The sequence below is a fragment of the Portunus trituberculatus genome, chromosome 27, assembly GCF_017591435.1.
Source record: "Portunus trituberculatus isolate SZX2019 chromosome 27, ASM1759143v1, whole genome shotgun sequence".
In the NCBI taxonomy this organism is placed as follows: Eukaryota; Metazoa; Arthropoda; class Malacostraca; order Decapoda; family Portunidae; genus Portunus; species Portunus trituberculatus.
The window spans coordinates 14282402-14309901 of NC_059281.1; the positions used below are offsets into that span (position 1 = coordinate 14282402).

Genomic DNA, 27500 nt, shown 5'->3' on the forward strand with positions numbered 1-27500 from the left:
ATGTTCACACTTGTATTAATTCAGTAAATATTGGATAAGACGGACTCTTCCCTAGCTTGCCCTCAGAAGAAAAGAAAACGAAAAACTTGCCGTCCTGCAGGGTCTGGCGCTGCTGCTGGGAGTATCCTTGAGAGCCTGAGAGGAGGCGATGAGAGCTCGGCGGTGCGATGTGTTGGTCAGTCCAGTGCTCTGGTCCCTCCTGAACACACGGCCGGCTGCAGGGACTCACTGCCGTCACCTCCACTCAGACGCGTCAGCTGCTGCATGCACATCAAACAAAACCTTCATCTTAGACAACTTTAACAATTTACTTGGTGAGTACACGGCCCTTTCATGGACTGCCCAGGCTGAGGCTGCTCCTTGACAGGCTTTTATGATAGATGCATTACTGCAGAGGAAACATTATTGTATTGCGCGAGCACACACACACACACACACACACACACACACACACACACACACACACACACACACACACACACACACACACACACACACACACACACACACACACACACACACACACACACACACACACACACACACACACACACACACACACACACACACACACACACACACACACACACACACACACACACACACACACACACACACACACACACACACACACACACACACACACACACACACACACACACACGCACACACACACACACACACACACACACACACACACACTCACACACACACATCTTTTATCATAATCTAAATAAAGCATAAAAGAAAGAAAAGATTTATCAATCAAAATTATCTATTCAAAAATATCCCAAGCTAATATTTCATGTCCTTCAATAGTCATTTCTATATAAAGCATGCAACCATAAATTATCACTCTCTCTCTCTCTCTCTCTCTCTCTCTCTCTCTCTCTCTCTTCGCAGGTGAGTCATGAGACAGCCAGTGTTGTGGATGGTGGCGACGGTGGTGGTGGCGGTGGCGTGGGTAGGCGAGGCGGCCCCCAGCAGGGTTCGCAGGGACAGTGATTGTGACACGCCTTCCGATGCCGATCACAGCCTGCAAGACCTGGGGCAGCAGCATGCCGCCCAGCAGGCAGCCCTAGGAGGTCTTCCCCTACCAAGCCCAGGCATGCCCCTTCCACCAGCCCAGCAAACCATGCTCCCTCAAGCACCACCCACGGTGGCCGCCCCTGTCCCGACCGCCCTTGCCGCACCAATCCCTGCCCCTCTAGCTCCTGCCCCTACAATGGTTGCCCCTGCCCCTGCAGCCCCTGCTGCACCAGCCCCTGCCCCTACAATGGCTGCTCCTGCTCCAGCTGCCCCTGCCCCACCAGCGGTCCTTGCTCCAGCTGGCCCTGCCCTTGCAACCCCTGCCGCACCAGCCCCTGCTCCTAGAATGGCTGCTCCCGCCCCAGCTGCCCCTGCCCCTGTAGCCCCTGCCGCACCAGCCCTTGCCCCTACAATGACTGCCCCTGCAGCCCCTGCAGCCCCTGCCCCAGCTGGCCCTGCCCATACAATGGCTGCCCCTGCAGCCCATGCCCCAGCTGACCCTGCCCCTGCAGCCCCTGCCGCACCAGCCTCTGCCCCTACAATGGCTGCCCCTGCAGCCCCTGCCCCAGCTGGCCCTGCCCCTGCAGCCCCTGCCGCACCAGTCCCTGCTCCTAGAATGGCTGCTCCTGCCCCACCAGCGGCTCCTGCCCCAGCTGGCCCTGCCCCTGCAGCCCCTGCCGCACCAGCCCCTGCCCCTACAATGGCTGCCCCTGCAGCCCCTGCCCCAGCTAGCCCTGCCCCTGCAGCCCCTGCCCCAGCTGGCCCTGCCCCTGCAGCCCCTGCCGCACCAACCCATGCTCCTAGAATGGCTGCTCCTGCCCCACCAGCGGCTCCTGCCCCAGCTGGCCCTGCCGCACCAGCCCCTGCCCCTACAATGACTGCCCCTGCTGCACCAGTCCCTGCCCCTACAATGGCTGCCCCTGCAGCCCCTGCCCCACCAGCGGCTCCTGCCCCAGCTGGCCCTGCCCCTGCAGCCCCTGCCGCACCAGCCCCTGCCCCTACAATGACTGCCCCTGCTGCACCAGTCCCTGCCCCTACAATGGCTGCCCCTGCCCCACCAGCGGCTCCTGCCCCAGCTGGCCCTGCCCCTGCAGCCCCTGCCGCACCAGCCCCTGCCCCTACAATGACTGCCCCTGCTGCACCAGCCCCTCTCCCTACAATGACTGCCCCTGCTCCTGCAGCCCCTGCTCTACCAGCGGCCCCTGCTCCAGCTGCCCCTGCCTCTAGCTGCCCCTGCCCCTGCCCCTTTAGTTCCTGCCCCTGCAGCCCCTGTCCCACCTGCCCCTGCTCCTGCAGCTCCTGCTGCACCAGCCCCTATCCCTAAAATGGCTGCCCCTGCCCCAGCTGTCCCTGCCCCTGTCCCTGCTGGTCCTGCTCCACTAGTGGCTCCTACTCCTGTTGTCCCTGCCGCACCAGCCCCTGCCGCTATCATGGTTGCCCCTACCCCAGTTGCTTCTGCTCCAGCTGCCCCTGCCCTAACAATGGGTGGCCCTGCTCCAGCAGCGGCCACTGCTGCAGCTGCCTCTTCAGGTGAGGTGTTCTCCCCCGCTGCCTCCATGTCCTCGGGGCCACAGCCCGCTCGTGCTGCTGGTCCAGTCCATACATCCAAGGCTGCCGCGCCCCTTGTGTCCCGCCAAGACTCACCACGAGATGATGACGACGACGACGACGATGACACCATACCCACACCATCCACAGTGTTGGTGCCCCCTCATGCTGCTCTCCGCAAACAGGCCGCCTCTCCCTCCCTCGCCTCCACTGATTCCAATGAGAGGCTCGTGCCATCTGCTCCTGCTGCTTCTGGTCGTCCCCTGGCACTGGCTGGCCCTGCCCCTACAATGGCCGCTCCTGCCCCTGCCGCACCAGCACCCCCTACCCCTAAAATGGCTGTCCCTGCTCCGCCAGCTCCTGCTCTTCTGGCAGCCCCTGCACCTAGAATGACTGTTCCTGCCCCTGTTGTCCCTACCCCAGCTGCCCCTGCCCCTGCTGCTCTTGCCCCTGCCCCACCAGCAGCCCCTGGTCCTAGAATGGCTGCCCCTGCCCCTGCCGCTCCAGCCCCTGCCCCTGCTGCTCCTGCCCCTGCCCCACCAGCAGCCCCTGGTCCTAGAATGGCTGCCCCTGCCCCTGCCGCTCCAGCCCCTGCCCCACCAGCAGCCCCTGCCCCTGCTGCTCCTGCCCCTGCCCCACCAGCAGCCCCTGGTCCTAGAATGGCTGCCCCTGCCCCTGCCGCTCCAGCCCCTGCCCACCAGCAGCCCCTGCCCCTGCTGCTCCTGCCCCTGCCCCACCAGCAGCCCCTGGTCCTAGAATGGCTGCCCCTGCCCCTGCCGCTCCAGCCCCTGCCCCACCAGCAGCCCCTGCCCCTGCTGCTCCTGCCCCTGCCCCACCAGCAGCCCCTGGTCCTAGAATGGCTGCCCCTGCCCCTGCAGCCCCAGCCCCTGCCCCACCAGCAGCCCCTGGTCCTAGAATGGCTGCCCCTGTCCCTGCCGCTCCAGCTCCTGCCCCACCAGCAGCCCCTGCTTTTAGAATGGCTGCCCCTGCCCCTGCCGCTCCAGCCCCTGCCCCACCAGCAGCCCCTGCTCTGCCCCACCTGCCCCTGCTCCTATCCATAGAATGACTGCCCCTGCCCCGCCAGCAGTTCCTGCACCATCAACACTCCTTGTCGTTGCAGCTCCCCCAGTTCCCGCTTTCCCTGCAGTGATGGCCCCCGCCGCCCCACTGAGCAAATCTTCCGGTGAAAAGGTGTTGTCCTCAGCCTCCCTGCCTTCCGTGAAGCCACTGAAGGACCAGGTAATGATGCTGTCCTCGCTGGCAATGGTGCAACACCCTGCTGCCAAAATGAATGATGATGACGACGACGATGACGACGACAAGCGCTCAAAGGCAAGGATGCACGGTAGCAGGCTTGCCATCAAGACACCCCTCAAAGACTGCAAAGGCAAGTGTATGTTCATGACCAGCGACGGCTCCTGCTACCAAGACTACCTGTGTGCGTCCAAGATGCTGTAAACACACACACACACACACACACACACACACACACACACACACACACACAAGTTATGGGCATTTTAAAGTATAGCCACACACGCTTTATATCCTTAGATTAATCAGCCAAACTACAAACTAAGAATAATATCAGGTTCTACTAAGAAATAATTTCATAGTTAATGAGCAAATGAATGCGTAAGTAGTCTAGGAGACAGACAGAAGACGGAAGTGGTTTGTTCGTCAGCTCAGCCCGTCCATCGCAGCAAAACTACACTGTCAGAACAATAATCATGTTGTCACTAACGTTCATTGTAGACCAGGTTGTCGCTACCATTCATTGTAGCATCATGATTAAGCTACACCAGTTGTTGAAGCAGCAAACCTATGATATCAATACCATTCATTGTAACGTAATTAGGCTACCAATACTATTTACTGCAGCGCGCCAAAACACTCGGCTATCAACATTCATCATAACATCATAACTCCAATACTATTCGCAGTAGCATCGTAAATAGCGTTCAAATAGCTCCAAAAACTGATCAGGCTACCCATACAAACATCACACTACATTTCAAGATTCACAAACCCACTTACTGATGTTTATTACCCTTTCTGCATAGACCACAACAGCACACCAAAGCCTGCATGTTCACATCACATCACCACATCACACCAACTCTCATCTCCGTACTTGCTGCATCAAGTTTGTTAGGACAGCGCCCACTGGTGTATTCCCTTTCACTGTATACCCGTGCAGTGCTTGTCAATGACAGCTCTATTCTTAGTAGCAAGGAGCAGGGAACTGTTTTAAAAGATCTTATTTATCTATTTATCTCATCAGGACTGTTTTTCAGGGGTTAGATAAATTCGTCGAGTTTTCATGGATCTTTTTTTATTGGTTAATTAACTCTGCTATCGGTATTGCTGTAAATCTCACTAGTTTACTCTGTACTTTGTTTTATTCTCTAGAATCTAGATAATGTGCGCAGTATAGTATTCATTATTTTGTTATATATGAAGTGTTACCAGATTCATGACAAAGCAATAATGAAACACTTTCAAAACTATTATATTTGTGTATTTGATTAATAATGATGAACAAAACTTTCATATTTACCCCGATTCAAGATAATTCATCACGGTTCCTTGACTCAAAGCTCCCTGCTGTACGAATACTTGAAGCAGCTCTCTCATTCCTTGTTATGTCATGATTATGTTTAGGCTACATACCTTGTTATATTATAAACATGAATAAAGTATTTACTATTTACCATGTTTCCCATTTTCCTTCCTTTACCTGTATCCCTCCTTCAATTTTTCAGAGAGAGAGAGAGAGAGAGAGAGAGAGAGAGAGAGAGAGAGAGAGAGAGAGAGAGAGAGAGAGTGGGGGGATAAAGTGATACAAATAGATAGTATATAATCTTGTATAATAATCTATTTTTTTGCCATGTAGGTACAGTCAAGACTGATAGTCGAAAAACATTCTACACTCATTCCCACTGTATTCACCATTTTCCCTTCAACCTTGAGGCATCTGATAGGTAATAGCCAGTCAAGTTATATTTATTCATTTGACTGTCAGACCAGATTTGGCATTGAGGTAAAACACAATGTAATAAGGTGGAAGCGAGTGTAGAAGGTTGCTCAACTGGTTGCGTGACAGAAGTGTGGCTACATATCACACAGTACAGACCACAGGGCAGCATGATCTACAGTTCAGCAGCTTGTTATTAATGAAGTAGTAGTGTTCACTTCCTAAACATCAAACTCACGAGACAAATAATGACATAATAATCAAGCTGGGACTAACCACACAAACACGGACCAATATCTTCACCATTCCATTACCTCGTCACAGCTGTGGCTTTAATTTAAAAACTGTAAATTTTCCATGTCATTATTAGTACCTATTATAATTTGATGCGTGAAAAACTAGAGAACAGTTTTGGCTGAAGTTTCAAATCTTTGGTGTAAGCAGAATGGAAAGTTAAATTGAGTTTTCTTAAACTATAACATTCACGTCATTTATGTAGTACTGTTTTTAAGAAGCGCAGTTAAAGATTTATTATGGTGAGGGGTTGTTGGTCTAGATCAGTAAGTACCTCATGTATATATATATAGCATGAATGACTTGATAAATATTTGTGACTACAGTTCAAGTGTAGAACGCCTCTAGCTGTGCAGGGCAGCTGTCTCAGGGCTCTATTCATATTACAATCTCATGCGTAGAGGAAATAATCATGTGAAGTTCCAACTCATGTAAATACTGTTATAAAATATTCTCAATGTATATCTTATTGGAATTAATTTCATTTTATTTTTTTCCAGACTTTCAAGCAGTTTACAGTAAGTTCATGTCAGTTATTTTTTGTGCATTGCTAATTCCTAATTCAATGAAGTGAATATGATGATACTTACTATAGTATCATGATTTACGTAGTATTATAACCTCCAGGTGTAATACTGTAACAGTGTTATTCATTAATGAATGTCTAAACTTCAACTCTGTGTTCATACATCTCAATGAACAAAATGTGCATCACTACTATTTTTCTTTTTCTATCTAAATACTTATCTTTTTAGTAAGACTAGTAAATGCATACCAATCACATAAATGTCAACTAAGAACTTCAGGATTTGCTATAAGACATAAGAAAATGGTAACTAGTATAGAGTTGGCCATTCCTAGACCATCATGCTGGTGATTGTGCCATGGACACTGGACACTGGGACGTCTGGTACCTCTACATCAGGATCTACGTGTACGTACTTTGCATTGCTGCTACGTAATACAATACAATCAGTAAAAAGGAAATATATCTACACCATGTACTGTTAAGTATACCATACATGAGAAAAGTGTGTGTGTGTGTGTGTGTGTGTGTGTGTGTGTGTGTGTGTGTGTGTGTGTGTGTGTGTGTGTAACTACTGATGATCAAGAGGCTTGGTCTACAAATAAATACTGTTATTACAGTGGCACCACTACTCACCACCACTCACTCTTGTAAGGCAACTGTCCCACATCACACAGGGATCTGCATTCTGCACGGTTATCTAAATACATGATTTGTTTCACATCAACTATAAGCAAAGAAGAGAATTATCATAAAATGGCACTAGAATTAAAGTGCAGCAATGCATCATCACCATCTCAAAATAGAAAATTCCTAGTCTGTTTTTAAACCATTCCATAATAATAATAATAATAATAATAATAATAATAATAATAATAATAATAATAATAATAATAATAATAATAATAATAATAATAATACTTTTTCTTTCCAGGAAGTGTTGTGCTAAGGTGAGGGTGATGTGGCAGGTAAGAAGATTGGTGAGCACTGCAAGGGTAACCTGTATCAGCTCAGCCATCATGACCTACTCTGTGTGTGAATGGAAGTATGTATGTGTGTACCATGCTTCTTCACTCATTACATACTTCAGTGAATTCATGTTACAAATTATATTCCTTCATCATGATTTTCCTTTGTGTTATTGTTATTTGTGTTAACATTCTATCAAATCTGTCCCGTTAATACTTGTGAGTTATTGATAAGTTTAGTGTACATCCTTGCATGCTGTAAAAACGTTACAGCCCAGTTTTCACTATAAATTCACAACCGTTTGTGTGACTCTTGTTCATCTAAAGAGCCTTTGGCCAGCTGTCGTGTAAACTTAATTTCTAACACAATCAGAGTGAGAAGAACGTAAGAAAATATGATTGTTCTAACTATAATTTGTTATAACGTAAAGGGATATAATGTTTACTGTTTCTATAAGCTTATGGACAATTAAATTCAAATTAGTAATACCATAAGGGCAAAATATATGTAACCTGTGACATAATAAGAAAAGAGAGCACGCATAAAACTATACTTCATATGCATACAGATTAATAATAGGAAATCTTGAAGCTTGCATGCATATCACTAATGAACCAAAAAACTCAGTTGTAACATTACAATGAACAATGAAGTGATGGGGAACAATGAACAAGTAGCAACTTGACTCAAAAACTCAGTGAAATGGAAATAGAGCAACTGATAATATGGACTGTTAATACACACTCAGATGGTACACCAGTGTTTGCCTTGTTGTGGTGGCTTGTATAAAGAGAGAGAGAGAGAGAGAGAGAGAGAGAGAGAGAGAGAGAGAGAGAGAGAGAGAGAGAGAGAGAGAGAGAGAGATAGCAAATGTAGTGTGAATGATATGGCTTGTTAATGAGACATGAGGATTCATGAATCACGTCTCATTATCAATATTCCTTGTGGTCTGAAAGGTAACTGAAACAGATGAGAGCAAAAGGGATGGAACGCCTCCATGGAATTTTTAGTTTTACTTTGCAATGAATAAGAAACGTGTTGTTGCTTTCTTTGTAGTGGTTGGATGAGACCTTCCCTGTGCTGGAAGTATTTGTAAAAAACGAAGAAAATTGCTACATGAACTACACAATTCATCTAACTATACTTCTGTTAATATTAATAAAGTGTGACTAGACTAGCTTCCTTTAAAGCCATTTCAAAGACAAATTAAGGTACGTACATAGGAGCATCACTCCACAAGGTGGTTAAACACAAGTCTGTTCTGCAAAAAACTATAGCAATTAAGAACATCATGATATGTTTATCTTCTCCTCCAAGCAAAGGACGAATCCACCAGTGACACTGACAGGAGGCAAGGCAACACACCAGACACAGCAGGACAGACGTTCCAGCAAACATGATGTAGCACTGTATTCTTTGCTAAGCTGTCATGGCGGCTTGACACAGGCATTACAAAGAAACTGTGATTGGACTTATTCTTCACTATATCACAGGCCCAAGCTGCTACTGATGTAACTGATGCTGATGATGCAGTTCAAGTGTCCACGGCTTTGTCAGAATTGAGAATATGAGTAGATGGACTTTTTCCCAGACCATGCCAGACCAGGTCCTCCATGTAGAGCCTTGCTCGCACCCGAACCAGGATTGGCAGCCCAAAGTATTGCTGGATGAGCACCAGTCCTACCAGCAGCAGCAGCAACACCAGCAGGATGGACAGTATCATCAGACCTGAAATACACCATTCACTTAAGTTTGTTTCTTCTTCATTACTAACATGAATACATACCTATATATCCACTTTAAGATGTGTCATGGTTTATCGTTTCCATCAATATGTTTGAGCACTTACCAATGATCTGCACAAGAGAGAAGGCACCTGCAGAACAGTCCGAATCCAGCAAGCCATAGGGAGCCGTCCTGCTGGTGTTCAGGTAGAAGACACCGTGCGCCCTGCAGCACAAGGAATGCTTCTCTGAAGGCTTTACTAACTCATCACATAACAAATCACGCTACGCAATAAAACAGTACAATATTCCTTATAATTCACTACTTTGTGAATGTGTGGATGCAAGAAGAAGCATTGACCACACGTAGAGGGGTAAAGATCACTGAAGTAGTTGATGCGGCACGTGGCAAACGATCACATCACCCCATATACCAACTCCGACTTACCTTGGATCAGCATTGAAGCCCATGTACTGCACTGGGTGGCCGCAGGGACATGACTTGTTGTTGTAGTGTTTCCAGGATGGGCATTGGCGGGCCAGGAAGTGTGTGGACGACGGCATGTACTTGATGCTCTCAATGTAAAGAACGTAAGCCATACCGTGGTCACAGCTGCTGCCATCTGTATGCATAACAACGCACTGAGACAGAGTCAAGACTGAACATGATTCATCATTACCATTTTGTCTCTCAGAGATCATTACTGTGGCTCTATGAGATACTCCACAAAGTCCTGTCCATCACACTAACTCCCCACCAATCTCCCTAAATGAGAATCCCTCCATGAGAAATCCTGTAAAAAGGCTGAAGACTGCAGTGGTGAAGAAGAGCTTGCGTGTAATGCACTGAGAGTACATAGAAGGTTTGGCATCTAGTACTAGAAATTCAACAGAAAGAAAGGACATTTGCAGGGTACCTTTGACGGACGTGGCTCCATCTCCGCCGTCCTCACAGGCCGGCTGGCGTTCCCCTCCGTTGGGCCAGAAGTCTGCGTCTCCAAGGTTCTCATCAATGCCAAAACAGTCCTGGAATGATGCCATGAGAAACATGAAAGAATTCCTAATCATGTCCTATTAAAGTTCTAAAATATAATATTGTAACAATGTTCTCGCAAGACACCATCGCCACCGTCATGTTGCTATTCACACAAGGACTGTCACGTGAATGCCTGATGACTTCTCGCAGCTTTCCTTACTTTCTTACGTTCTTGGGGAAATAATCTACATATTTCAGTATCATTCAAGCACTCACCTCCCACATCTTGAGGAAGGTGTAGCAGCCATGAGTGTGGATAACGTCGACAAACACCGCGTCAGAGTGGTGAAGGCGGTCGGCGCTGTCAGCCTGGTGGAACCTCAGGCCGGCGGGGTCCAGACCTGAGCAGAAGATAGGAGTACTTCAGGAGGTGTGCTGTCCGTGGGTGGTGGCAACGCTGATGCCAGTTTGGTAATGTTCACCCTTGTATTGCGTATAGTGGAATACTTCACACACACACACACACACACACACACACACACACACACACACACACACACACACAGTTACACATACACACACACACACACACACAAACACACACATTGTCCGTTATGGTTTAATCCTACACGAGATACATGAGATCACGAAGCGACAGAAGCGAGGCAGTATTACTTTCTAGAGCCAGATATCTCGGTCCGTGCTTCACCTGATTATTCGTCCCCCTCAGCGCGATCCCCCGTGTGAGACAGCAGCCCCAGCACGGCAGGCCACACGAACACTCTCCCCTGCTGCAGTGTCTCATCATAAACACTGCATAACGATGACACAAATGGATTCACCTTTGTTCTCATTTTGCTAAGAAGCTCACTTCACCTTTCTGTTTCCCCTGCCATCTGCCTGCTCCACTGCATGCTTTTTCTGCTTACCTGTTATCCTGGGCAGCGTGCCATTGAGTGTCTTGCCCACGAAGCCTGCTGCGTGGGCACCCAAAGAGTGGCCAATGACATGGACTTGATAAGTGTAAAGTCCTGCGTTGTCCTCCAGGAATGAAAGGAACTGGCCCACCTCAGCGCCCACTGTCCGCACCCTGGGTTGGATTATGAAGTACTCTGCGGTGGTGGAGCCCGCAGACCAGTTCACGCTGATCACATTGCAGTCCTCCCGATTAATCAACGCTGGGGAGACGAAAAGAACTCTTAAAACACTTGGGCTCGTCCTACTTAACACTCTACTCTCTTATCAGGATAATCTCTAAAGGCCACTAAAGATACAAAATCATCCTCGAATACCGAAATAAGGAGAGAGAGAGAGAGAGAGAGAGAGAGAGAGAGAGAGAGAGAGAGAGAGAGAGAGAGAGAGAGAGAGAGAGAGAGAGAGAGAGAGAGAGAGAGAGAAGAAAAAAAGAGAAAGAGAAAGAAAGACAAATCATAAAGACCAACATACATAACTATTACTTCTCTAACCGGAACGAGCACCAGGGAACAGGAACCAGAGCCAGCCAACCTACCATCCTTAAGTGACAGAATCCAGCCGTCTGTACTGGAGCCCAGGAAGCCGTGGATGATGATGTAGGTCTGCTTGCTCTGGAAATGCGCAGCGGCCAATGCGGAACGGGACCCCATGGAGAGGTCTTGCGCTTTATGGGGGTGACGCCTGCGAGGGATAAATAAAAAGGTGAGGGGAAGGTAAGGGAAGACAGGGAATGAGTTAAGCTGATTGTCAACTATCCTTTTTCTCTTATCAACCCTTTCAGTAGTGAGATGCATTTTTACCTGATTTTTTTTATCCGATATGACGATTTTATTTGCATTAGGAAGGGTCTATGAAAATCTGAGGAATAATGGCCAGAGTCTTCACTATTTTAATCCCCCACATGAGTTTCTAAAGGTGTATAAAATCATCAAATAGTAACCAGAGTGAATATATAAAAACGCGTTATGGTACTGAAGAGGTTAAGATTGGTTTATTTATTTACATATTTATCTATCTTTATTCTATCTATTTATTTTTTTCACGTGTGTGAATTGGGATATGAACGGAGTGTTATCTGAGGATGTTGGTGGTGGTGGTGGTGGTGGTGGTGGTGGTGGTGGTGGTGGCATAGACAATATAAACAATCGTGATATGTTTTCTAACGAGTAAAGAAAAAGATACAATGATATTTTTCCAACGACTTTTTTTAATAATGCTGCATCGTAAGAAGGCAATATTGGTTTGATATTTTCAACATTTACTTTACTTTTGATATCTACATTTTTTATTGGTGCAAAAGACGTAAACACTCGTAATGGTTCTTCCAGTAAAGAAAATGTAGTCTCATATTTCTTCTAACGATTTCTTCTGATATAAAATGTATCATACGAAAACAATATTGATTAGACTTTTCAAATATTCATCGTATTTTGGTAGGATTTTTTTGAAAACGCCTATTTGCCTGTCTTCCTATACCTACAACTACTACTACTACAACAACAACAACAACAACTACTACTACTACTACTACTACTACTGCGCTGTACTAGCTTGCCTGCCTGCTTGCCTGTCTGTGGGTGGCGTGGCAAGCGTCCTACAAAACATAGCAAGAGGAGCATGATAAGGAGCAATAACAGCCATACTTGGGACGTGTACTGAAAGACGGCACACTCCTGCATAAGTAACGCCACCTAACGCGGGTAACCGATACCACAAAGAACGGAACAAGTCAACACTGGGCGCTAAAAGAAGTAACGTAGGTACGCCTGCAAACATTCTCATCGATCTCCATTACAATAAGATTACTCGACGAACCAGAACCAGAGTCTTCGAGGTCGTGTAGCAGTTTTTTTATGAGTGCTCTTGGAAACGCTAATGTCTCTGAGGCGTTCTCTTTATGGTGCTTGGAAGGAAAGTATCAGGAAAAAAAAAGTAGCGGAAGAAAAGGCAGAATTTTAGCAAGGAAAAAAGTATTATGAAAAACGTAACTAGTAATGCTCGAGTACCTATAGAGTGGGAGCTGTTAGGAAGCGAAATGCCAACTCGAAACTGCAGTCTTTACCGTTCCAAGGGCTCGTATTCTCAAACACTTCTGAGCTTTATCTAAATCTACACGAGTTTTTCTTTTAGGGTGTTTTTACCGTTCTAGAGATAGGATGACAATTTCTATATTATTTACTGTAGAAACTCTCTTGAAAACCCGGCTAATCATCACTGCGGAAAATAGTAATAGGGAGAGAAAAAAGCATTTCTGAATATGGGCCATTCTTGTTGCATTAGTGCGAGAAGGTTAAGTTAAGCAAGGTATTTAGCGTTCCTCTACTCGTATACAGTTGGTAGTGTTGGGAAGACAGGCCCCGTGGGAAGAGTTACTCATTATGGCTGGCCTGGTAAGCCCTGCGTGGTGCAAGGCGGGGAAGTTCCGGGGTTGAAGTGACGATCGTTGGTGTGTGCGTGGTTAACGTGGATCATTACTATCTAAGGAGCAATTGCGCGGCAGCTGTTGCTTTGTAATTCGTGACACTTTTTCCCTCACACCAGTTGGGCTTCTTTCCCTCACCAGCAGTGTTGCGTGTAACACTGATGATGGTGAGGCATGTGGCAGCATTCAGCAGTGGTAGTGATGGTGGTGGTAGTAGTAACTGTAGTAGCAATAGCTGTGTGTGTGTTTGTGTGTGTGTGTGTGTGAGACGTGCCTCGATCGTTCAGTATGGCACTGCACTACTCAAGGCGAAGCAGAGTATCGGAACAGAGGAACAGCTTCAAAGTGTTTCGGGAACGGCTACACATGTCAAGTGAATCGATGCCTGAGTGCACCTTGCCTATTTATTTGCTTGCCTGCACTGACAAGTAATATAGCCTCCTGTCTGTCTGCCTTATCAACTTACTATCTGCCTATTTGTTTACCTTCCTTTCTGGTTATTTATGTTTGCCTGTTTGTTTACCTTCCATTTATTCCCTCACTACTGTTTCTCGTCTTCATTCATTATCACATCCTCTAAAAAACCTCTCCAGCTCTTCTTCATCCGCTCCCTCATTCCTAATAACCTTCCATGTTTCATAAGTTATAAAAACATATGACAAGATGTAAATAAAGTCTCTCTCTCTCTCTCTCTCTCTCTCTCTCTTAGCCTTGTTTAGCGCAATCAATCTTGTTTATGTCCACTTTATTGATAGTGATGAAATTCCAGCGGCACTTTACGTCCAGCAAATCCAATAAGCCTTCCTGTAAAGTGCTTCCCGTGCCCCTTCTCCCGACGCCTCGCCCGCCGCTCTACCTCCCCTCCCCTCCCCTCACCAGCCCAGTCCTCGGCGGGAAAGGTTTACGAGTTAATAATCATTGCAACCTTGAAGCAGTTCCTGTGACGATCGAAACTGCCACCGTCTCTCTCTCTCTCTCTCTCTCTCTCTCTCTCTCTCTCATTATGTTCATCAGTTCATTTAGTTCTTTCATCTATGCCCTCCTTCCTGGGCGTCTGACACTACACGCTCCTTCCTTCCTTTCCTAAACTTCAGAACGTGACTGCACAGGCAGGTTGGTGTTCTGCTCACCTGGTCCAGACGTGAAAGTTCCGCACGTAAAGAAAGGGATTGTTGGGATCAGTGCTGCCCACCAGGAAACTGTGCAGACCTGAGGGAGAGAACACACGCTAAATGAATAAGATGAATAATGGTGACGAGATGATGGTGACTAGAATGTATTTACTTTACTACTACTACTATGACTACTACTATTACTACTACTACTACTACTTCCACTAATGAAAAGAAATGGGTAATAATAACGATAATGGCAACACAGAAGAGAGAGAGAGAGAGAGAGAGAGAGAGAGAGAGAGAGAGAGAGAGAGAGAGAGAGAGAGAGAGAGAGAGAGAGAGAGAGAGAACAATCATATCCGTTATAAAACCGAAAAAAAGAAACATCAAAACATCATCATAAGAACAACAAATAAAATTACCAGAGTGTCCATTTAAATATAAACAAAAGACGAAGAAGAAGAAGGACAAGAACATAATAAAGTTCCAATTCCATCTTATCAGTGAGCGGTACCGGACCAAAACACCACGAAAGTATAGTAAATATTCCGAGACAAGAGCCAAATCGAGGCACAAAGCTTTCGCCACTTCTTCCTGGAGAGAGAGAGAGAGAGAGAGAGAGAGAGAGAGAGAGAGAGAGAGCCCGTATTCAAAAACGGTTTGCTCTTACCATCTCTGCTCTCCAAAGGCTCCAGTTGAAGATACTCGTGGTTTTTAAGAGTATATTTATGGTTCTGCTGATAGATTGGCAAGATTTTTTGTTTAGTAATGGGAAAAACTGTCTTGAAAACTCGCTAATTGTCTCTGTGGAAAATTGTTGTAGTGAGAGGGGAAAGCGTTTCTGAATTCGGGCGAGAGAGAGAGAGAGAGAGAGAGAGAGAGAGAGAGAGAGAGAGAGAGAGAGAGAGAGAGAGAGGAAAATGAAACTTGGCTCTGGTCCGGCTTGGTGTCTGAGAAGCGTGTTCCTAGAGAGTGAGGCTAATGTGAGGCTAATGGAAAGCTAATGGAGGGTTTCGGTGTGACTGGACTCGCTTTAACCTCCAGAATTCCTAAGTTTGTGTTTAGTTGCTGCCTAACTTTCTTGCATGGCCAGATGGAAGGGAGTCAGCTGCATGATTCTCCTGTTCCTGTTGTGCACGTGTCTTTTACAACCTTTCCTTTATTTTATTTCATTTATTTATTAATTTATTTTTTTTACCATGTGGGCTTTTCACGGGAATTTATGGGCTAAAGGGGGATACTTTTTTTGGGGTATCTCCTATCTAAAAGCTCACCCGCTAAGAAAACCGTTATCCCGAGTGAGGAAGCCCAACCTATACTCGGACCGTGGACAGGATTCGAGCTCGTGCGCTTGGAGACCCCTCGGACCTCAAAGCACGCATGGTTCCACTGTACCACGGCGGCCCCAGACGTTTAATGGTTAATCGTTTATTTGAACGAAGGTCTCTGTGATATACAGATGTGATAGTGATTCATTAAACAGTTAACTTCTGATTATAAATGGAAATATAAGGCACAGTAAGTTTCCATGCTGGTTTGTATATATAAAAGATGTTGAGAGAGGAATGAATGAATGAATGAAGGACGGAAGGTAGAAAACAAGGATGGAAGGAATGAAGGAATGAATGAAAAAATGGGTTAATGAATAGAATGTGAGTAAAACATAGTTGAAGGAAGGAGGGAATAAATTCAAATAAAGGAATGAAACAATGAAGAAAGTCAGACAGTAAAATGGAAAGAAAAGAAAGCAGGTCTGGAGCCAAGAAAGGAAGGAAATGAATCAAAGAAAGAACCGCTGGAAGGAAGGAGAAAACGAAGCAACGAGAAAGGCTGGCGGTAAAACTGTAAAGGAGGAAGGAGAGAAAAAAAAATGTGGAAGGAAGGCAGGAAGAAAATCACGGCTGGAAGGAAAACTAAATGAATTAAAAGCAGAAGGAAGAGAAAATGGACGAGAACATGAAAGCAGGTTAAAAAAAAAAATCAATAAAACGGTAAGAACTCTGACGAAGATACAATAACTTCTGAGGGAAAAACACAGAAACACAGCCAAACTCTTCCCAGCCATCACCAGACATGCCCTCGCTTACAGACAGACACAGGATGGGGCTAAAAGAGAAATACAGGAGCATAGGATGTCACGGAAAGGAGGTCAATGGAGTTTTAGAGAATAGCTTAAACAGAGAGAAAACGAGGATGAGGAGGATGAGGATGAGGATGAAGAGGAGGAGGCGGAAGAGGAGGAGGGAGAAAGTTATCGAAGTAAGGATCAGATCAATATGTTAGGCGTCTCAAAACCTGCAGCTGCCTACCAGGAGGGGATTCTGGGAAGGTATAGTGACCTGCTCCAGAGGTGAAAAAAGAAAATAAAAAGAAGAAAACGGGAGGTGAAGAGATAGTCAGACAGAGAAGAGAGGAAGAAAAGTTACAAATTTCGTCAGGAGTGGAAAAGGAAGACAACGACGAGAATTTATATGCACATTCACTTCCTTGGCAGGGTAAAGCGAAAGGGGGAAAAAGGGTAAAACAAGAAGAAAATAAAGGAAAGTTACTCGCATGCGTGTTCACCATTTACCCAGAAGAACAAGAAGAAGAAGAAGAAGAAGAAGAAGAAGAAGAAGAAGAAGAAGAAGAAGAAAAAAAAAAATAATAATAAAAAGAAGAAGAAGAAGAAGAAGAAGAGGAAAAAGAAGAATACGACGACGATGACGACGACGACGACGACGACGACGACGACGATGACGAAGAAGAAGAAGAAGAAGAAGAAGAAGAAGAAGAAGAAGAAGAAGAAGAAGAAGAAGAAGAAGAAGAAGAAGAAGAAGAAGAAGAAGAAGAAGAAGAAGAAGAAGAAGAAGAAGAAGAAGAAGAAGAAGAAGAAGAAGAAGAAGAAGAAAAGAAAAAAAGTAAAAGAAGACAAGGTAACAATTGAAAACCGCGCATTACACATGAGTTCATAAAATATCCAGCAAAAAACATATAAATAAATTAAATAAATAAACAAAATAAAATGACGTCCACTATATACATAATAATAAATGAATAAACAAACATGAATAAATAAATACATAAATAATAAAGGAAGCTAATGAATATATCCATTAATCAAGCAGAGAGAGAGAGAGAGAGAGACTGGTGGTGCCGCGTGTTCTTGATCCAGTCGCCGCTGTTGTGTTCCCATGAGTCATCGAAAGGAGGAGAGGAGTCAGGAGAGAGGCGGCAGACAGGCAGACCTCACCCAGTCAAGCAGGTTCACAGGACAGGATGGCACAGTGACTCTCTTGGGTAGGAGAGTTAGTACGTATTCAAGGCCAGAGAGGAAGGACAACAGGGGGAAGAGTATGAATAAAGAGTAACTGGAGTGTGTGTGTGTGTGTGTGTGTGTGTGTTAAAGATAATATTGTACTACATTTAATTCACTCTAATATCTTCCAACTATTAAAGCACACTCTGAAACACTCACTAGCATACATGTTGAATAAAAAGAAAGAAAAAAATATATGAAAGTCACATGAACCAAACATAGCCTAATCATTCTCTTGTACTCTTCACGGAACCAAACCACATCTGCTCCCATAACACCTGCTCACTCTCCTCACACACGCTAACACCAGCTGGCAGACTCATTCACTCTTACCACCAGTTTTACCAAGTCACCAAATACCCCTCAAAACAACGGGAAAGCAATCAGTATAGGCTGGAGTGAATTGCGACAAACAAAACTAAATGCAGTAACTTTGTTCTATTGTTTTCCTGCACCAGCGCCCCTCACGCCACGCCACGCCACACCCGTAACATTCCCATGCAAACTCACCCTAGCTCACTCTCGAGGACGTCACTACACCCACCTCCACCCACACCCACATACACACAGCCGGTACAAATGAACACAATCTTAGCAAACAATCGTAACATAACAACGAGAAATACCACTAGTTTTCAGTGCATCAAACAGGAAATATGCATCGCCGGGAAGTTTTGCGGTTACTACGTTGCTGAGGAAGAATAAAAAGTGAGATTCAGACTTGGTGGTTGGTGAGTCTGGGGTGAGTCATGCACTGGTGGTGGTGATGGTGGTGACGCAAGCCTGTGGAAAGTTCGGAGCGTGAAAAGAGGAGGCGGAAGAAGGAGAGGAAATAGAGAAAGGTGAATATTGCTTGCTCTTTTTAGTTGTATTGGTGTTATGGAGTATTGCTGTGAAATATGAGAGAGAGAGAGAGAGAGAGAGAGAGAGAGAGAGAGAGAGAGAGAGAGAGAGAGAGAGAGAGAGAGAGAGAGAGAGAGAGAGAGAGTCGGCCATGAGTCCGTCACATTAAAAATTACAACACATGAAGGTCTTTGTTTTTGCTCAAATTCCTCCACAATAATGAGAGAGAGAGAGAGAGAGAGAGAGAGAGAGAGAGAGAGAGAGAGAGAGAGAGAGAGAGAGAGAGAGAGAGAGAGAGAGAGAGTTCTACAGGTACAAAAATAATAAATGAGATTGATTGCTTTGTTGCAGCTACACTTGCTACGCTCTACCTACGTGAAGCAACTCAGACAGACAGTGCTGCAAGATAGGGATCTCGTTACACACACACACACACACACACACACACACACACATACCACCACCACCACCACCACCACAACAACAACAACAACAATGACACCAGTTTATCACAATGAACATTATTATACACTACAACTATCATGTGTAACTTTCATTCCACGAACATTCCCTCATTCCTTCATCCACAAAATGAATGAATGGACAAATAAATAAATAGATAATTGAATAAATAAACACATGAAGCTTAACATATCATGGGGGATTGTCAGGGTGTAAATATTGTCCGTGAAAATAATAAATATAACAAAAATAATGTGAAATAAATTACATGACAAAAAACAACAGCTTGATATGAGTCGCTGTATTATCAACAACACATTTGATATAGACTTATTTGATATGTATAATGAAAGTAGCTTCGTTAGTGTGGTTAAGGCGAGCCAGGGAGGTTTGTGTGGCATTCCTACGTATTATGACTTCAAGGTTATGAAAGTTATTGGTGTGAGGACGATCAATATTCATCAGCCTGATTCATCTCTAAGCCCAGGAAGTGGAGCAAGGAAGGGTGACTCACTTGGGTGGAAGAAGAGGACAGCCAGGATGAGAGAGAGCCCCGCAGCCACGGTCCGCAGGGAGAAGAGCCACGAGCACCCCATCTTGGTCTTGGGTGCAGGTGGTGGTGGAGGGAGAAGTTGTTGCTCTGTGATGGTACACTCTTCCCCGCCACCCACGCTGCTCATGTGCTTGCTAGAGGGCACGTAAAATTCGTTTCTCTGCCACGTTCAACAATGCACAATGATTTCAAATGCACACAATGATCCTCCAACATTGATATAGCATTGCCTCACCTTTCGTCTCAACAGTCTTCCTCTATAAGTTTTGACAATGGATCTAACGCTGCCTACATAGTGTTACTGAAGTGATCCTCTTCCTCTTTTCTTGACACTTGGCTATCTATACCACAGCCCTGGCACTGGCAGGCTCGCGGGCCACTTACGGCTAGCCTCGCCACGCCGCTGCCTGTTTGAAGTGCCAACCTCTCTATGCTATCCTCTCGTCTCCTCTAGTCTCCCTATTCTCTACGTTTTCTCCATTCTTTCACCTTTTACCTGTCTCTTTGTACACTCCCGTATCCTGGTAACCTGTGAATGCTAAAATGGACTGCGAGTCACGTTCAACACTGATCTTTATGCCAACATTCATTCACCACACATAGTAATGCAAGGATGCTGATTTCCTAGCACTTATTTTTGCACGTTATGTGAATGAAATCATAGTGCAAACGAGAATTTCCACAACACTCACGGGTCTGACATCCACTCCCACCACGCTCACGAGAGAAACTGGTTGCCACTTGCCTGTGTTGTGTGGACGAGTGATCCCGCCCGTGTCAATCCTCATTCTCAGCTTTCACTTTGTGCTGTTGTAGCTGCAATAGAGAGGTAATACTTTCATGTCCATAGCCCTGCTTTAAATTCAATCTCTTATTGTTGAGATAAATGAAATAATGTGTGTACCGTCAGAGAAAAAAATCAATGAAATGGCGAGATATGAAAGGCGGTAGTTCTAATGGAAGGCGAGGAGTGGCACCTACCTGAGCAGGATCGACCCAAGCTCCATCCTCTGAGGCAGCCGCCCGCTCGTTTGGCGGGCCACTACTTCCTGTCGCCTCCACCCCAACCATGATGGCTTGCACTGTCCATCAGGCACAGGTTGAAATGAACGTCATATCCTTTTAGGAAACACGTTCCAAGGATTTCATGTAACTAACTGGGTTATTGTATTATTTTTTTCAGTGTTAGATAAGACACTACCTCAGTGCGTCAAGTTCGTACCCAAGTGTGCTTGATGCTACACAATGACCGAAAAAAAGTATTGATCAATTGAGTTCTTACAAATAATATATATTTTTTAATAATAATAACGATAATAGTAATGACGTAATAATACTACTACTAATAACAATAATAATGATAATAATAATAATGACAATGATAACTACAACAACAAGTTAAAGTTGTGAAGATCACCAAACGGGGAAGTCATGACTTCTTGGAAGGTTACGCGGCAGATCTAGAATGTCTTTTGTAGGTAATCTTACACACCCATCCACCCACACAGACACACACCGAATTCAATTAGCCATAGGGGAGTAGAGGTCTTGGTGTGGTGATCACGACAGGATCTCACCCAAACACTGTTGCCTTGGCCAGTATGCGTGCTACTTCCAGAGGCAACAGGTGCCCTGCAGCCTGCACTGCACGCGACATGGGGTCTCCAGGCTGGCGAGCCGTCAGCCCTCACCGTCAGTTCCGCCAGGCAATATTGCAGTGACTTGAATCCTATTAATTTCGAGCATCGATACAACATACATACAAAGCTAGTATGTGTGACAGCGACACCTCCCATTACTGCCCCCCTGGCTGACACCTCCAGATCAGCGCAGTCTCCAGCTGTGTAGTACACTGTACTCACAAATTTCCACACAAAACATGCAGTCTTTGCTCCTCATAATCTGCCGCAACATCTCTCCGGTAGTCATATATTATCATTCAAACTTTATAATAGATTTTATTTCTGTATATACATATATTAATCTCTCTAATAGCATAATACTGCACTTATTGCATGCCTTAACAACTATACAAACTCTTTACAGTCTTCCATGCATTGGAGTACGTATGTGAAATTCACGAACACGAAATAACTGTGTAGTGTGGCTCAGAAAACACAATGGCGAAGAATGGCACTGGAATCAGTCTAGTTGTCTTCTTATCTCTGTCTGTGTCATTTCCGGCATTTTTCTTTCACACACTACGTATTTCTCAACATTTAGAAATCACAAAGCGCTCCACCACCATCAGTAAAGCTATTCCCTGGCAAGCGACATGAGTATATGGCAGGTACTCAGATAACTTAGAACAACCTATATATATGAAATAAAATGACAATGGCCGCAGTACGAACACAAGCCAACACTAGGACAATGTGTGTGGTGAGCCTTGATCAATAGGCTCGTAACGACGTATTCTCAAACACTTTGGAGTTTTAAGGGCATAAAGATGACTGTTAAGGTTATCGTGTACTTTCTTTTTCAATGGTGATGGAGAGTTCTTATAAAGCTATCACAAGAATCGTGAAAACACCATGGAAACCTTCTAACCTCTTCTACAGCCTCATGGAAGCTCCCTAGTGTTTGAGGATGCAGTTTCTTTTAGTTCATCACAGTAACGAACTCCAACACACACACACACACACACACACACACACACACACACACACACACACACACACACACACACAGAGCACCTTAGTCGAAAGTTGCTATACGTATTCAGAAACGCCTTGATCTCTCACCACGACAGTTTTCCAAGACCACAAAGACGACTAACCGGATTTTCAAGACAATTTTTCCTTATAATCTAGAAATCTTACCAGTCCATTACCGGAACCATAAAAATACCTTTAAGAACCTGAATATTCTCAACGAAAGCCTTTGGAAAGTAGTGATGATGAGAGAGCAAAGCGTTTAAGAATAATGGACAAAATACGAACACAGTCTGAAGGTTTTACCGGGCAACGCAAACACCAGGAATGATGTGTGAGCCATCTAGTGAGCAAAAAGATTACGACTAACAATACACACAAGTTTCATTATTATCACCATCAGCCTCTATGGCTTAACTGCAGCACAAAGGCCTCCACAAACCCTCACTACATCGGCAGCCCCGTCGGTTCCAGGCTACCCGGTCAAATCTTATTAGGTCAGGTCAGGTTAAGTGTAGGTTAGGAAGCTTGGCCTTTAATCTGAACTTCCCTCATGTTGTTTCTTATCTTCTTATTCTGCTCTGTCCATCAAGTTCTTCCAATGACTTTTCTCTCTTCTTCCACATTTCATACACTATTTTCTTCTTCTCTTGTATCCTTGGATTGTCAGAAATAATTGTCCTTTATTTTCTTCTATAATATTATCTATTTATCTCTGTCTGCTCTACCTCTTGCTATCCCCAAGTTGCTCCTCTCGTTGGATTTAGTACAAGAGAGGAGAGGAGAGGTGGAAGCCCCAGCACCGACATTTGTCCCAGACTTTTGGCTAACTCTATTAATCTTTAAGGGAACTGGCAATCAAGTGGGCCTTTTTTATATTTTTTGTTTCCCTTGGCTGGCTTCCCCTCTTGCATAAAAAGAAAAAAAAAATATATGGCCCAAGCTCAGCCAACGTAAAGAAGTTATAACAAATTAATAAACTGATATACTACACTGGTGGTAATTAAAATATGTGTACTGCAAGAACAAGTAAAAGAGTAAACCATCCGTCTTTCAATGGTCGATCATAACACACACTTGCTTGTAATGGCTGGAGGATGATTCTTAAATATTGCCTAGAAAATTCTGCAGCTATACAATATAATCATACTACTATTACTACTACTACTACTACCAATGGCACCTTCAAGATGGTAAATCACCCCCTCTGCATTCTACATACAGATACTATTGTTGCACTGACGAGATAAAAAGGAAAGAATCGCTGTTCTATGTGACGGAAGCGATGCAGCAGGACCTTGAGGGAGGCTGAGCGGTGGTTCATGTCTTGCGTGACTCGGGATGTGGCAGGCCTGTATGCTGGGGCAGTGGCGGTCAGACAATTTTGGTCCATATTCAGAAACGCTTCATTCTGTCACCATAACTATTTTCAAAGGTCATAGAGGTGATTAGCCGGATTTTCAAGAGTTTCTCCTATTTCTAATGTAGAAATCTTGTTAATCTGTCAATGAGACCGAAAAAAAAAAAAAAAAAAAAAAAAAAAAACACCCTTAAAAACTAGACTTCAATTAGACTCTTGAATGTTGTGGAGGTGCAGCTTGAAGTGTCTCAGAATATTGTCCAGTGTAGCGGAGACAAAACATCCGCCAGGAAACGAGCGTGGTCTGGCTTGGCACGCTATAACTTGAACATCTTCACGGAGCAGACTACCTCGCCCTTTTCACACATGCTGCAAAGAGTGAGGACAAAGACTGGTTAAGTTTCTCTTGGTTTCTCCTGAAGCTGAATGAAACGGCTTAGTGCAGGATTACAGTACAATTGCGGGTCGTGAGCTCATAACTGACAACAAAATTAATTCTCGACTAGTTCAAATAGACACGACAAGGAGTGAACCGTCTAAGGTCATTAAGTCTTTTCTCACACACAATATTTCTAAAGACTAGGGCATTTTGCAAACACGAGGATTGAGATGAGTTTAATGAAGAGTTTACTATACAACACCTCATTTGTTTGCCTTGAGGAGCTACATACACTACACCTTCGCTTCTACAAACAGGTAACCATAATGTGAAGCGAAAAGTGAAATGTGTTGTTTGGATCCCCTAGATTAATATCTTGAACCTACAAACGCGAGCGCGCGCACACACACACACACACACACACACACACACACACACACACACACACACACACACACACACACACTCTCTCTCTCTCTCTCTCTCTAGTATTGCTTATAGATGGATTTTTCAATAACCCGTGTTAATTGCCCCACTGGATTACTAATCAGGTCATAAATTGTAATAACAAAATAATAACAACAACCAAAATAATACCAATACCAATAATAACATCAGCGACAAATTATCTATGCTTCACCTAGTCCAAGACCCACAGACTGCTTGCCATGACACAGGTGAAGAATCAAGAGAGTCTGTATCTACGTAACTACGGCTCCTGCTTGCTTCCCCACCAGCGCAAGTGACGACACAGCGAGAACACAAAGGAGTAATTAAGCTCTCATTACATTCAACCTTGAGCAGCGCGCACTGGAGAGAGAGAGAGAGAGAGAGAGAGAGAGAGAGAGAGAGAGAGAGAGAGAGAGAGAGAGAGAGAGAGAGAGAGAGAGAGAGAGAGAGAGAGATCAAGTACGTGTCACAAAACGAATGATAATCCACTTCACACACACACACACACACACACACACACACACACACACACACACACACACACACACACACGGACAGTCTCAAAACACTCTAATACCCTGATAAGTCAAGCTGTGTCACTCTAAATAGTTACGTCACCAGTCCTTCTCTTGCGTCACTCAGCCAGCTTTCCTCCACACGCCCCTACGCCACTCCGCTCTGAAGGGCCTGGCTGTGACACGGCTACAAAGGGAGAACTGTAACTGCTCATGGCTGGGTGTAATGTAGATGCAGCTTACAGTGAAAATAGAGGCGTGTGGGGGATGCTGTGTGTGTGTGTGTGTGTGTGTGTGTGTGTGTGTGTGTGTGTGTGTGTGTGTGTGTGTGTGTGTGTGTGTGTGTGTGTTAAGTGTTCTTTTTCTCGATCTGTTTCTGCTTGTTTTGATGTTACTATCTGTGTGTGTGTCTGTTCTTGCGTCTCTCTCTCTCTCTCTCTCTCTCTCTCTCTCTCTCTCTCTCTCTCTCTCTCTCTCTCTCTCTCTCTCTCTCTCTCTCTCTCTCTCTCTGTGTGTGTGTGTGTGTGTGTGTGTGTGTGTGTGTGTGTAAGCGAGCCGCCAATAACGTAGGCTACAATCAAGAGAGGTATTCTTCCTTTCACGATTCCCAATGTTGCTATTTTCACTGCTGTTGCTGCGGCGTCTGGGTGGTGGTGGTGGTGGTGGTGGTGGTGGTGATATGGAGAAATAACAATAACAACAATAATGGTGAAAAATGATATTAGTGGTGATAGTTGAGGTACGTTCAGAGGAAGAAACGAGGAGATAGAGAACTAAAGACAGTGGAAAAGGAGGAAGAAGAGGACGAAGAGGAAGAGGAAGGGAAGGAGGGGGAAGAGGAGGAGGAGGAGGAGGAGGAGGAGGAGGAGGAGAGGAGGAGGAGGAGGAGGAGGAGGAGGAGGAGGAGGAGGAGGAAGAAGAAAGAGATAATAAAAGAATAATAAAAAGGCACCATAAACTTTATCACCATCACCATCACCTCTCTCTCTCTCTCTCTCTCTCTCTCTCTCTCTCTCTCTCCCACCACTTATCTATGCTGGGTGACTCCATGAAGGTCTGCAGCTCGGCGTATTGTTTCCCAGACAGCGTGCAGCCCCCCGGCAGGTGAACCATCTCCTCGCGGCCCTCGGCGAACGCGGGGTCCTCATAGCGCACAGGCAGGCCGGGCTGGGACTCCTCTGTAAACACGCAAGAAACCAGTCAGCAAGTCCCTCTGTTTTGTGACGCTATGGGGTCTTTCACGAGCTGTTTTTAAATGACCACGTAGAAAGGAAGGCGAGTTTTCATTGTGTTTTTATATTAATGGTGCATATAAAGCCTTAGTACTTTCGTTTGATGGAAGGACACGCTATGAGGCTTTTCATGAGCTGTTTTTCATTTGCCCACGTAGAAAAGGATGTGAGTTTTCATAGTTGTGTTCATATCAATGGTGCATATTCAGCAACATCTAATTTAAGAAACATAAGACAATTTAAGGAAAGCCACAAGAAGTCAACTCTACTCTTGGCAGTCTATTTAACGTGAGTCTACCTAATGCTAGTCTGACCTGATCCTATCCTAACGTGACTCAGTTTAACCCAGTTTGTGTCGACGTATCAAGGAATCTCAATCAGCTGTCCTTGTCTCTCATTCATGGCTGTAAAGAGAATCACCACGTGTTTCCTCAATATTCCTGGTTTGCTTTCTTTATCAGGCGAAGTTGTTTTGAATGTCTAAAATACTCGCAACAATGAGTTAGTTGATTTGGGTAAGGAGGATTGTTGCGTCTATCTATCGTTGTATATTATGACTGCTTTATAATTCTCTCTCTCTCTCTCTCACCACACAACACACACACACATACACACGCTAGAACCCTCACAATTAACCCCATCAGGACCGTTTAAGGGGCCTGCATTGTCGTCCACACACTCTATTCTCCAAGTGTTTGCCTTACTTAACCATTTTCTATGATGTAATCGCAGCGCTAACTTATACAAACAGGCACTGATGACTTTATGACACCTTGCGCTCTCTTTACTTGTCCTAGCGCTGCCTAATCTGGTTTAACTAAACATAACGGTGGCAGTGATAACATTATGATCTTTCTACCTCGTCTCAGTGATCTTTGAAGTAACATAAAGACGAGTGTAAATGTTAATTGAGAGAATCGGTAGGAGGAAAATATAAGTAAATGCAGTTTGGTTTGTTCATAGCGATACTTAAGTGAATAAAACTGATTGATAGCTGAAAGTAAATATGGCTGACTTATTCATGGCATACATAGAAAAAGAGAAGGGTAAGAAATGAATAAGGAAACAGCTAACTTGTACATGAAATACGAAAAGAAAAGAATGACAACAAAAGATAAGAAAAAAAAAAAAATAAATATATGCTGACTGACTTACTCTTACTATACTAAACCAAGAAAAATGGAAGCTTAACCCTTCAA

At 44.8% G+C, this 27500-nt stretch overlaps 4 protein-coding genes across 5 annotated transcripts in view; 2 read left to right on the forward strand and 2 right to left on the reverse strand.

The window, feature by feature from the left end:
* LOC123509521 (vegetative cell wall protein gp1-like) overlaps positions 1 to 2353 on the forward strand; it is a 2868-nt gene extending 515 nt beyond the window's left edge. Inside the window, exons 1-2 of the mRNA XM_045263869.1 lie at positions 1 to 314; positions 904 to 2353. The exon at positions 1 to 314 is cut by the window's left edge and continues 515 nt beyond it. Coding sequence (XP_045119804.1) covers positions 911 to 2353 — 1443 coding nt within the window. The 5' untranslated portion in view covers positions 1 to 314; positions 904 to 910. The remainder of the gene's footprint in view (positions 315 to 903) is intronic.
* On the forward strand, positions 2230 to 5288 carry LOC123509522 (vegetative cell wall protein gp1-like). Its single transcript, XM_045263871.1, has one exon. It carries the CDS (start codon positions 2355 to 2357, stop codon positions 3636 to 3638), a length of 1284 nt encoding a protein of 427 aa, XP_045119806.1. The 5' UTR covers positions 2230 to 2354; the 3' UTR covers positions 3639 to 5288.
* Positions 5289 to 5430: 142 nt separating this feature from the next.
* Positions 5431 to 20499, reverse strand: LOC123509468 (pancreatic triacylglycerol lipase-like). The gene is made up of 10 exons (XM_045263756.1): positions 20404 to 20499; positions 19673 to 19871; positions 14571 to 14649; positions 11554 to 11699; positions 10973 to 11221; positions 10320 to 10444; positions 9985 to 10093; positions 9516 to 9690; positions 9193 to 9293; positions 5431 to 9071 (listed from the first exon to the last, which is right to left on the reverse strand). The coding sequence occupies exons 1-10, from the start codon at positions 20497 to 20499 to the stop codon at positions 8878 to 8880; spliced, it is 1473 nt and encodes a 490-aa protein (XP_045119691.1). The 3' UTR covers positions 5431 to 8877.
* A 1150-nt stretch (positions 20500 to 21649) lies between these two features.
* The window catches only part of LOC123509523, a 27077-nt gene continuing 21226 nt past the window's right edge, over positions 21650 to 27500 (reverse strand). For both annotated transcript variants that reach the window (XM_045263872.1, XM_045263873.1), the window contains exons 5-6: positions 26094 to 26247; positions 21650 to 24094 (exon numbers count right to left, since the gene is read on the reverse strand). In XM_045263872.1, coding sequence (XP_045119807.1) covers positions 24043 to 24094; positions 26094 to 26247 — 206 coding nt within the window. In that variant the 3' untranslated portion in view covers positions 21650 to 24042. The remainder of the gene's footprint in view (positions 24095 to 26093; positions 26248 to 27500) is intronic.